The sequence below is a fragment of the Larus michahellis genome, chromosome 7 (assembly GCF_964199755.1).
Source record: "Larus michahellis chromosome 7, bLarMic1.1, whole genome shotgun sequence".
Taxonomy (NCBI): domain Eukaryota; kingdom Metazoa; phylum Chordata; class Aves; order Charadriiformes; family Laridae; genus Larus; species Larus michahellis.
The window spans coordinates 52,824,086-52,837,067 of record NC_133902.1 but is presented as its reverse complement, the minus strand read 5'-3'; the positions used below and the strand labels follow the sequence as shown (position 1 = coordinate 52,837,067).

The following is a 12,982-nucleotide window of genomic DNA, read 5'->3' as shown; positions in this document are numbered from 1 at the left end:
TAGCGATTAAAGTGATTATGGTTAAAAAGTGTCCTTGAACATCACTGGATGCATGTGCACGCATACATGAGTCTCCTCAGGGCACAAAGCTCCCATTCAAGTCAGCTTGATTTTGTGGAAAACCTGCACTTACTTTCGCAATTCAATCCATGACCCATTTGATATAAACACAACTGACCCACACACGCAGCAGATGGCCAGCAGAGGCAGGTGAGTGGTGTTTTATGCTAAGCTACGTTAAAGCATTGTCTCTTAAAAGATACCAAAATCTGAAACCGTGAACATGCAGGTAACAAGACGACTTAGAGGAAGTCTGTCTGTCGATCGACACTGAGAGGCAGCCATGTGCTACGGCAGAACCGCCGGTGTACCTGCGAGAGGCTAAGTAGCAGCTAGCGAAAAAAAACCACAACACAAAAAACCCTCTAAATCCACCTCCAACAAAAGTCCACACACACTAGATGGTAAACCTCAGTCTCCACTTTCAATCTCGGGAGCTGCTGTTTTACTTTTTCTGTTAAACTCGGTATGTTGGAACAAGTAAGTATTAGACAGGAATAATAACCAAAATTCATGATGCAGTAAGCCGTATTTCATTTCCTTTTGTTGCAACATCAGCAATACATTGCACTCCCATTTGCCTGACAATAATAAGTATTAGGAGAAGCAGATGGACTCTTAACTGCTTATCATCAGGTGGAAGTTTTGTTTTGTTAGCCTGGCTGCATCATAAATAAATAATTGCCTTAAAAGGAAAACAGCTTTTGTCATTTGCAAATCTGCTAACAAAAGTTCAGAAAAGCCACATGAAAATACTGTTTGCAGACTTGACAAAAAAAATATTAAAATAGTTTATTATGAGAGATCGTATCAAAAAGATAATGAGATAAAAACACTGGTTTCCTGATACAGGATTCTGAAACACATTGATGTGTTTCTCAGTGCCACATCCTAAGAAATGCAGCAAATTCTCCAAGGATTTTCCCTAACGTTAGGAAGAAAAAAAACCCCTCACCACTAAAAAACAATGCACAACAATAGTATAGAAAATCATTAAAGTCTAAAATGCTTGTAGGATTCTGAAAACAGTACAGTGTGGACCCACCCTTTTCACAAAAATAGTCTGTGAAAAATATGCAATTTGCTGATCTCAAGAGTATTTCACAGTCACAAGACAGTATCTCCTATCTGATATTTAAATTGCTAGTCAAAACCTGAGTGAAACTAGCCTGGCTGCTTCCCGTGTCACAGCCCCCCCTATTACTGCACTATGCTGAGTTGCTTAATATGTATGTATCAACTTGAATTTGTCCTAAATTGAATCTATCTTTACATTGCATCTTAGAGCACAGCAAATATAACTAATAACATCTAGATAAGATATCTACTTAGTATTGAAAATCAAGCTATTTAGCGTAATACATGGATGGCTGATAAAGAATTAGAGGAAGATTTACTCGAACATAACTATTATTATGAACTGTACTTTGAAAATTTTAAGGACTTCAGCAATTCTGTAGGAAGTCCATTAGCTTATTTTACTATTCCAGTGAATAAAACTTTTTTTTTTTTTTTTTCCCAGAAAGAAGTCACTGTTTGTGCTTGGGGTTATAACAATGTCAATATTCTTCCCACGTTAGTACTATGATTAACACAGTGATTTCATACTCCACACAGGCAAAAGCTGTGTAATCTGAGTATTATCTATGATGAAAGTAAATGTTGACTTTTTAATCTGCAACATTATGTGTATCTGTATGCATCAAGTACATACACACAGTGGTTGCCTTTAAAAAGGCATAATTTGCCAACAGCTGTCACACAGAGATGTCAAATTACCATCATTTTCCCAAATATTTCAAAAAGGAGATCTCTGCAGTAGTGTGGGAAGACTGGGAAGTGCTTGCTTTTTTCTTTTGTTTTTTTAATAGATTCTTCTGTAGAAGTGCACAGCAAGAAACTATCAACAATGGGGAGTAAGTGGTGCAGTTCCACACATTTTGCTAATTTTAAACACACAAACTAATTCTTTCACCAACTGGAAGTTAAACATCCTATTTAAATGTAATCTACTAAAGTGTTTTAATGTTGTAAAGTGCCACAAAGATTATGGGAATGGCACAGAAACTCCCACAAAGCATTCTAACTATGGACAAAAGTTTATTTATTTCAATGTATGTACTGTCCTTTATCTTGAGTTACCTTGCCTATAGGCCCACAACAAAGCATACCATAAAAAGCAGACTCTTTTGCTCGCTCTCTCTGCACAGCTGAAGCAGAGGAAGGATCTGAATGGCGAATGAAATGCTCGCCTTTCTGCTTTTCTCCCCAAGAGAGTAGGGTAACTCCGCATTAAAGTCATTGGTAGGGCAGAGCAAGCACACCTATCGTACAGCTTTCAGATATTACCTAACTTTCACATCAGGGATTTAAAACAAAGCCCATTCTCATCTGATAATCTCCTTGAGCTGAATATCACATTTAAGACAATGAAAAACGCATTTATAAACATTTCTCAAGCTGGTTGTTAAATGCGTCTGTAGGTTGTCGTCCCAATTTTCTAATAACAGCTGTCAGTTCACAAAACATGGACGTGATGAAAAACGTATTCTTAGCACACAGAAGACATCTCAAGCTCCTTTACATTTGGTCATTTATTTTTCCAATGCTTTTAAATTAGGAGCTCATTTCATTAGGAGGTGAAATGCATGCACTTCAGATACTGTCTCTCTGGTGCTATTTTTGCCACTGCTCCCTCTTGACAAACTTACTTTGGTTTCCCTCAGTAGAAACTGCAAATCCCGCCCACTGAGTATACCATGGTTTTTTACGTAGCCGGGAATGTAAATAGTGCTTGTCCCGTGAACAGTTCCATGGACTTCCATATAGGTGTGGATGATGTCCAGATAGGCCTTCTTATCCTGTAAGAGCAACAATAAAACATTTTCAGTCTTTACACATTTCAAGCAGTAGTGTTCCATCAGAGCTGGTTTTTATCTCCTGTACCACAAAAGCCAGAAAGACACAAAGTTCACTCATTTCTATATGATTTCTATAATAGTTGATCTTTTATTACATTATTAGTTTTGTTTTCTACTAGGTTGGAAGAAAACTGCAGCTTTTTTATTCATAGCATAGGTATAAATAAATCTATACGAAGGTCCTATTAATTTCTAAATGGACAAAAAACAGGTAACCATCAGAGAGCTGTAATCTCAGCAATACTTGGCCTAAAAATACTAAAAAACTCATTTTGAAATAGCAAATTTTCACTCTGTTTTTGTCAGAGATGCAAAATACTTAGTAATTGTTTTCTTTTTTGTAAAGAAATGGGCGAATCTCACCTTAGTAAGATGCACTTTTGCCAACTGAATAACTGAATACGCACCTTTATCTAAATACCTAGTATCTGAGTCCCATGAGGTACCTACAAATATTCCACTTACCTAAAGATTTAAAGGCATTTTGGAAAAGACCTAAAGAAGAGTAATGGCTTTAGTGCTGCATTAAAAAAAAATAAAAATAGTATACCACCCTAGTTTGCAAACAAGAGTTACTTTAATTTTCAATGCCATATGTTTTTTGAGTTTTAAAGACTACTAGCATTCCAAAAGCAATTAGCTGTAGACTGTATTCACAGCCAGGATGCAGCACAGATCAGAGAGACTTTCCCTCAATATTTGCACATAGTCTTAGTAATAGCTCTAAAATCAGGCAACAAGTTTCTGTACTTCTTGGCAGTGAGGGAGTTTTTAAGAATTCTACTTTCACTCACTATTTTTGTCATGTAAATTCCCAGCCCTGTGTGAAAGCTGGCCAACAATTTTACTGAAGTTCATTCAAAGGGCAAGCAGACCTGTGAAAACCCTGTCTTTTCTCATCTTGGAGGAGCAGTAAGGCATCAAGCCCAGGTGAACAAACACTATCACTTCTTAAAATTTCCTTGCTAAATTAGTTGTTGGTATGCATTCGAATACACAGGGTATTTAGTGTCACATAACAACCGGCTTCTAGCTTTAGCTTGCTCTACTGGCGATACTGCTTGTGAAGAAGTCGATTGTCGGCCCCATTATTAAATCCCCCTGTTCCAGTAGTGATGCCAAGTTTGGACCAATCAGACAATGTGCCAGGCTAAGTATTATATAAAACACCCAAAAAATTCAGACAAATGTGCTTTCTTGTTTGATGTGGTTGCTGTTATTGTTAATTAACACAAATTATTTAAAAAAAAAAACAAAACAAAAAGCTTGCTCTGTTTTTTATTTTTCCTTTTACTTCAAATTTGAATCACTCTGACAGAGATGGTCTTTCCATTATTTGTAAAGTAGAGTGGCATAATTAAAAGCTGTTGAGAAGCGTTATCTCCTTTGTTAAAAGAAAATCCATTGTAGAACTTTTTCTTTGCAAATGTGAGAAATATAAAAGGAGCGGCCTGGTCTTATTTGCAGAATACAGCAGTGGGCTGGCGCTGGAGGCACACCTTAATCCTGCCTGCCTGGCTTTTAGTACAATGCCTAAGGTTCTAGTTGATGTCCTGAATGGGAAGAGAAGGGAATGAAGCACAGCTACTACTGACGTGATGTGTCTACAATAAGAACACTAACACACATGCCTCGGATTTTATTGGCTCATATCACACAAATTGATGACACGGTTGCACTCTAACTTAAGAAAAATATGGGAAGTAAGGAGCTAAAAAGAACAAAACCAGCATTACCCAAAATGGCACTTATTTATTTTAACGGTATCAATGGCAATTTCACAAACCTCTGCTACAGAATATTTAGCTGCTCTGAAATAAAATATTTGACACTAAAATTATTCAGTGTTTACACTCTTTCTTATGGTTCCTGAGAAACGGCATTATTGACTGTAGGATTATGGAAGATTTTATATAGGTTCAAAAAGAAATTATGGAAGAAAAATCCACGAATTGTTATTGATCGGAGACACACAACTTTTGGCCCAAGCAGTTCAGGAACCAGTTGTCTCTGATGGCTGTGAAACACCTGATTTTGCATTCTCCCTTACGCATCAGGTTTTTGCTATTTTTGGACTAGATAAATCTTTTATCTGAACTGGCCTTGCTCCTATCTTATCTTTCTTAGCTCATTTTCAAAGATGCATGTAAAACAGACCAAAAGAAATGCAGTATTTTCACGTCTCCTGTTTATATGTGATGCCAGTAGAAATCTAGGAGGATTCTGAGAAGCATCTGTGAAGTTCCTTGCTTAAATTCTGCTGGAAACACTCTGATACATACAATGGACTTTGAATTTAGCCCGAAATATTATGCAAATCATCTTGTTAATAACAAAGTGAATCTTCCTACTATATCCATCTGCTGTCCTCTATATAAATACCAGCACTTGATGACTACAAAACAGGGAATACAGGATTAAAAAAAAAAAGGTGTCTACGACGATGGGATGATTAGAACAGGCTTCCATGCTGTATTTACAGTAGTATTTTCTAGGGGCAGAGGGAGAGTTTTTACTTAAACCCTTAAAGTTACAAAACCATGTAATAAATATTACTAATAAATTCAAATTAACGGAGCAGACATACAAATTATATTTAAAATTAATATGTAACCAATCAATACAATTTAGGAAGACAAAGCAAAAGCAGTGATAAAATCAGCATGTTTTAAGCATCTCTGCAAGCGCCAACAAAACATTAAATTAACTATCCATTGGGAACATTACTTAACCATACGACTGACTTCTTTCCTGATTCAGTCTAAAACTAGAGATAACACATTTAGTATCCCAAACAGAATCAATTCTTCCATGTGTAATATTTAGAAAAATAATGGACTTTTAAATGGTGTTGCTGGGTTTTCATCTCCACAAGACAGAGTAACTACTGTAGACTGTGTTACAGAGTCTATAGAAATGTTTTTCCTCACAAAGGAAACTTTATAGATAGATGGGTATAAGTAAAGGGATCAATATGTAAAAATTTTATTAATTAGTTTTCAAACCACAAGAGTAAAACCATGAAAAAACAACACACAGAAGCTGGGCAAAATCTTTTCGTCCGCCAAATGGGAATCTCTTTCTTTTAATCAAATGAAATTTTTAAAGAACAACTGGAACACCAAGTAGCATCTTCTCTTTATTCCCTGTACATAAAACAACTGTTTTTAATTTTTCCAAAAGTCTTTCTTTCTGAAGGAAACAAACAAACAAAAAAAAACCCCAACCAAAAACTCACAAGGCACAACCCACAAAACAATCACTCCCTTCTTCCCTTATTCACTTTGAGTAAAAAGCTACTGCTTTCATAACCACCTGTAAAGCACTATAAAAACAGTTAGCACCTTATGCCTTACACAAATCTCACTAACATTTGTCTCCTTTTGCATTTAAGTAGTCCTGAATTTCCACTTCCTTGTAGAAAAGTGTTATTTTGGATCATAAAAGTATATATTGCAATAAGCTGCTCCACCAAAAAATAATCAGGGCACATAAGTCAATTCTAAACATTAAAAACACTGAATTAGAAAATGAAGGAGCGTAAATATGGCATTTATAAATAGAAAGGCTATACAAGTAGATAAATCAAGAAATAAGATTTGCAAACAAAATATCAACATTCCTTCAACTGTTAAGCCACTTCCTGCGTTTGCCTGCTTGGATGCAGATGTAAATATTCTTTTATCTTCAATCATTTGACAGTAAACTCCAGCTTTTTACTTTCTCCAAATTGAATTCAAAGAGAAAAGATCACGGGCTGCTGGCTAGTAATGCAAAATCAACATTCCCTGCAGAGTTTGGGTCAGACTGTGCTATTCACCCATGTCTGCTGGCTGTACTGTAAATCTAGACTTCGAGCATGAAATACAACCATGTTAAAAAAAAAAAAAAAGTCAAATTATTTCTCCTCAAAATCAAAATGGAAGAAAACTGTGAGTAACAGTCATACAAACCTTTTCTGAAACAGTTTTTCAGCAGCTAAAATAAACATGCAATTCAGGAAAGTAATTTTTGTTGATCATCGACTGCAGAACTGTTATTACTGTTCATCAATTATTTCCACCTGCTTTTAAAAGCATCATGATAAAGCCTTTCTCATCAGAGAAATCAAATGGCAACTGTCTGATAAGTCTTTCCCTAAGACAATGTTGTCAAGAAGACACAGGCTGCAGGGTTGAAATTTTAAGTTTGGTGGCTGAAAAATTTAAGAAGTGTAAAAGCTACAAAAAATACACGGTAGAAACACGATGCACTAAGAACTAAATCCTGCTTTTAGTTTTCTTGATGTGGTAGATGGTGGGAATCAAGAACTCCGCTTTCCCACCAGTTTGTCAGTCTGAGGTTATCAGAGATTTTTGCAATTTTAGGCCATTCAGGTACCCTCACAGAACATCAGAAGCTCAGCACTGAACAAAACTAAGCCCCACACAGGCAGAACTACAGGCCGGTTCCATTATAGAAGAGAGTGAGTCAGAGTCCCAAACTGGTTTATGAGGTTGAAAGTTCAAACTGCAAAATGTACGTAAACCAGCCCGTATACCCTGTCCCACCTTCTTATGTTGGAAAAGTCAGAAAATGGTATTATAAAGCTTGACAAATGTAACTCAGAAAAGTAAGTCCTGGAAGAGAACTTTGTGTGTATCCTAAATGCATACTGTTAAGTCTAGAAGTCCTAACATCTGGGTGCTCATTTGCCAAAGTGTCGAGTCCACGGTAAGCCAAAATCCAATGTATACACAAAGTATGACAATTGAGATTCTGACACAAATATAAGATTGGAAAAAACCTCTCTTTTTGACAGCCGTCACACTGTCAAAAACTTTTCAAGACATCCTTGAATAATGAAAATCCAGTCTACCAGGGAACTAGGAGAGAGAACAAATGCTGGAGAATTCAATGTACAATAATGTTAAAAGAGTTAAAGAGATACAGTGGTAAATTACAAAGAGTAGATGATGTCTCTTGGAGCTCAAATACGAGCCTTTCAAACTGCTAACCACGAAGTACTTAATGCAGAGTACTGAATTTATAAATGGATCTGGAGATTATCCTGTGATTCAGGACTAGCAAGTGTGAATTCTACACTGAACAAATTATCTGAAACTTAAATAATGTTTTAACTATAAAACTATACAAAACCAACAAAATTACAATAGTCAATTCTTTCAGTAGAAGGAAATCCTCTCTCACCACATTGGTAGTGTTCTCTGAAGAAGCCAATGAGTATGTGGAAGCTTTTTAAAAGTTCTTAAAGGAATTAAGTCTCTCTGGGATAGAAGGGAATCACCTTTGTGACTGAATAGTCATCATGCGAAAGAGAAGTGCCGAAGTGTGCAGTCAACGTGTACCGTTCAGAGTAGCAAAACTGAAACTAACTTCAAAATGTCAGAGAAAAACATCACAATAGTGAAGACTTGGAGTTGCAAAGCTTTTGAAAAAGCCCTCTCAGTAATCTATGGGAAAAAGTGACTAGGAAATAGAATGAATGATAAATTCAATATAAATAAACAAAGTGATGCATGTGTTGAAAACCAGTCCTAGCTTCACATATGAATAATGGAACTGAGCTAACCAGTGTCACTCAAGACTGAAGTCTTTGCATTATGATAAAATACGATTATGATCCATGAAAAAAACCCCATAGTATAATGTTCAGTATCAGTTAGTGATAAGAATTACTGGAAAGGAATAGAGAAATAAAGAGAATATCACTGAACTGTTCTATAACAACACAGTTCTCTCCCTCCTCAAACACTGTTGTGGTTCTCGTGCCTTTCCGCAAAAAGAAGCAAAAAACGCTGGATGTGGTTCTGAGACAGGTAAGAAGGATCCAAGCTACAGAATGGTTTCCATCGTTACATACAGAAATCTATAATGAATTCATTAACGATTCTTCAGCTTGGAAAAGACAACTTGGCAGAATATGAGACAGGTTTACAAAACCATAATTGGCATAAAGAATATGGATAGAGACTGACTAATCATAATGTCCTGACACAAAGGAAGCCAAACAAAGCTGGTAGGAGGCAGGTTTAGGAAAACCCCAAAGTTAACGGCTCCTCCTGCAACAGGTCAGAGATTTGAGGGACTCCATGACAGAGAACATTGTGGATGCAATTAAGTTTGCAAAGGTTCATGATCAGACAAGAACTCTGAAAACAGCTCTTACTGAGATCTCAAAAGTTTGTCAACAGACACTTAGTTTGTCAATAGACAAACAGATTCAGAAAATTCCCTGAGCTGAAAAAAGCTGGAAAGAGAGAGAATATGCAAAGGAAGTAGTCCATAACCTTGCCATGCCTTTGCTCTCCCTTGAGTGTCCATTTACAGCCCCTTTGCTAGGCACCTACCACACACATCTCCATAAATACACACCAGTGTGCACATATATATACATACGTATCTATGAAGTTTATTTGCACATATATAATCTTTGCACAAAGAATGAGTAAAAAACCTCAGTAAAGACTCGGTTCTTCAAGATCTGCCAGGAATCCTGCTTATTCAGTTCCCCAGACTCATCTTTATCTATTTAATTCATCATTTCTTGCAGTTCTTCATCCATGAAGTTTTCTCCCTCCCCCCCCCCTTTTTTTTTTAGACTGAGGTTTTTGAAAGGTTTGATAATTTTACTGTCATTTAATGTGCATTAACCCCTAACCAGGCATTTCTTGTCCTTTGCATGGAAATTTCCAGAACTAACAATGAGACCCATTTGTGCACTGTAAGTGCTGAAGCTGAAAAATGCAGAGGTACAGATGAAAATAGGAAGCGAGACCACAGGAAGAAAGGTCACGTTTGTTTTGTGATACTCAAATACTAGTAGGTGATTGCATTAATTGGTACCGGATTGCATAAACTGGTACTCCATTTTGCAGTTGGAGAGTTCTGGAAAAAGAAAAGCTGATCACTGACCTCTCTGAAAGGTAAACATTAATGGAAAACATTTTTTTAAAATTTCTTCATAATAAACAAAATTCTAATTTTTGTAATCCCTGTTAAAGAATAAGCCTTCAAAAGTGTACATACATGTATACTTATTTACTGCACCTATAGCTGCTCAGTTCCTTTGATTTACTTGGTTTTTTGATCCATACAGCTTTAAGAAGCAAATGGTGAATTTCAGAAATGTTGCTGAACTAAAGAATTTGTCTCATTTCAATTTGTTATGTGGCATAAAGCAGGACAGTGTTCCTGGTGACAGCTACTAGGGTAAGTTTTGATCGATAGATAAGCCCACAGTGCTGCTGCAAATTTGGAGGAAGACAAAATAAAACCACCACAAGAAAAGTTTGAGAGTGCACTGACCATGTGGGAGAGAAAAGGTGAGAAGGATCTTTTCTCCCTTTTCTTATGTTTCTTTTAGTTTAAAAAAAATGGAATGAAATGTTCCAAATATGAAGCAGAAAAACCAATCAGAAGGAAGGGAAAAGGCAATGCTGCCAGCAGCAAGACATTGATCTCTGCATGTAACAGAACTGTTCCTAGAAGTACAATTTTTCCTCTCTGACTTCTCATTTTCTTCCTCCACCTTCATGCAAGAGGGCACACAATGGGGAAATTACATATGTCACATGGAGCTGTGAAGGGGAGACATTAGCAAGAACAGCTTTGGTTATGTACTTTCCCATTAAGAACAAGCTAAATGTAACCACTTCCCATCTCTGATTCTTTAAAACTCGTTATGCAGACAGTATACATTTAAGAATAATGCCCATCTCATTGTGTGGCATTAGTAACACATATTATTTGCCTTTAAATATATAAATATTTTTCAGGCAATTCCAATAGACTGTAATAAAATCTACTAAAGCAATCATCATACAATTGCATGTTATGCATTAATGGCTGTTTTCTGACACAAGCATAATTCCGACTTCTCTCCCAGCACCCCATAAAAAAGAAATAGCAGATAATGTAAAATGAATCTTGAGTCTTTTATCTTTCTAGGATTAAGGGTAGAAGTATTGGAATAGTGTGACAGGAAGTTGAAGGAAGAACAAAGAAAAGCCTTAGACCAAAACAGGAGCTAAGATGACATGAAAAGCTTCACACATTCCCTTTTAATTGAAATGTTCTGCAATTAAATCCATTTTGATAATGGGGAGCATTATGGGTTTCAGTCACATCTTATTCATTCCTTCTTTTTAACTTAGGCAGAGATAGGACTCTCTTTACTCCTTAGTACTGCCAGAAATCCCAGACAAAAACACAAACTTTTGATGGCAACAAACACATCCAAAACTTGGCAAACATTGCCCTTGATAGGTTACCTCTAAGGATAACCTTTAGAAATGTGGCAAAGTTCTCTAGAGTCTCCTATTTGCAATCCTCAACCCATTAAAGACTGATTTACTTATCAGAGGGAAGTAAGATGTATCTTCCAGTCTGTGCCGCTTAAATCCTTCCTTCCCTCCAGCAAGACGTACCCAGAGCTGCCCGCTGTAACACGGGACGAATGATGCTGGTCTCAGGCCATGGGCTGACCGTTTTTTATGTATCCAGCAGAGCTGACAGAAGTCCTCACTTTATTTCCCTCCCCCCCTGCTCCCCCCCCACCCCCGGGTTACTTGTTATGTTCATACCACAGTTTAGCCTCACTGAATGATATGGGAAGACAGAACATCGTCTGTCCATGGCTATATAAAACTATGATGGCAGTTAGATAACTGTTTGTTAACTATTCTAGTCCCACCCCCAGGGAAAAAAGATCCTGCGCATACCTCAGTTCCAGTTCAGCCTGCTTGGTTTAAAATTATACCATTTATTTGCAACTGGTATTCCCCAAAAGCACCTCAGTCCAGGGACTGGAACGCTCTCCCCTCCACACTGTGCTCCTCTAACGACTGATTAGACCAAGTGGTGACATGTGTATTCTGTGGAGATTACACTTTTTGTTAATTGGCCATGTTCAATATAAAGAAAAGGAGCAGAATAAATAGATTAGTCTGATTCCGTACCAGCCACGGTGGCAGATGAAAAGAGCACTGAACAGGGAAAATGAAGGAAACATGAAATAAGCAAATTACACAGACACAAGATTAGTTCAGGCTTTCTGTTGATCAGAAGAATTGGATTTTATCACTCCAGATAAGACATCCCACGCTGTCACCGATTCAAAGCCTATCTGCAGTGATTGCATTTATGTACCAATGCATATGGGCATGACGGCAGTTACAGTCTGCAAGTTACAGTTTTAATGTGCTTGATGTTACAAGCATACACTAAGCATTTTAATATGGCCAGGTATTAAGTCATACATCTTCGAAGAAACAAGACAGGCAATACTTATAGAAATGGAGCAGCAACTTGAAAAGCGGCAGCTCTAAAAAATAATACAAGGGTCTTAGCTGAGAAGTCATCTAAACACGAGTTCCTAATGGTGAAAAGGGGACATGCCTAACAATGCATGTGGTATTTCTTTTTGATTTGGTGCTGGTACAGCCCATGTGACCTTTGCTAACGTTCACATTTCAAGAGGAATGTGAATAATCTTGAAAAGGTTCAGAGAAAACAGACACGTGAGAACACTTAAGGATTAGAAAGCACAAAGCTCCCAGTGGTTCAGCACATACAGGCTTTTCAGGAGATGACTATGGGTTACTTTCACCTCAACCTATATATTCCTACAGGGAAACAGAACAGAAACATCATCAGTCCAGTAGACAAAGTCTATAACTGCCACTAAGACTGGAAATTGCCATTTGGAAATCTGTACCAGAAGTAATGCAAGTCTTAAGGGAGAAGGCAATTACTCAAGGATTTTACCAGAGAAAATAGCGTGATTTCCATTGTGTGCTATTTAAAAATCAAGATTGGATGTTCTTTTCCAAAAAATCATGTTTTTGTCTTAATCAGCCCATGAATATCCTATGTGTCATACAGAATCTCAGACTAGGCAATCACAAATCTCCCCTCTGGGCATATAAGCTATTAATACATATTTCTGAATTCACGCAGACTTAATAAACTGAGAGAGATATATATGTCAGTGAAAAAAA

The 12,982-nt window shown here is 37.0% G+C and overlaps 1 protein-coding gene across 2 annotated transcripts in view; it reads right to left on the bottom strand.

Annotated features, from left to right (window-relative positions):
- MGAT5 (alpha-1,6-mannosylglycoprotein 6-beta-N-acetylglucosaminyltransferase) overlaps positions 1–12,982 on the bottom strand; it is a 129,711-nt gene that overhangs the window by 19,913 nt on the left and 96,816 nt on the right. For both annotated transcript variants that reach the window (XM_074595015.1, XM_074595016.1), the window contains one exon: positions 2,772–2,921. In XM_074595015.1, the coding sequence (XP_074451116.1) occupies positions 2,772–2,921 (150 nt within the window). The remainder of the gene's footprint in view (positions 1–2,771; positions 2,922–12,982) is intronic.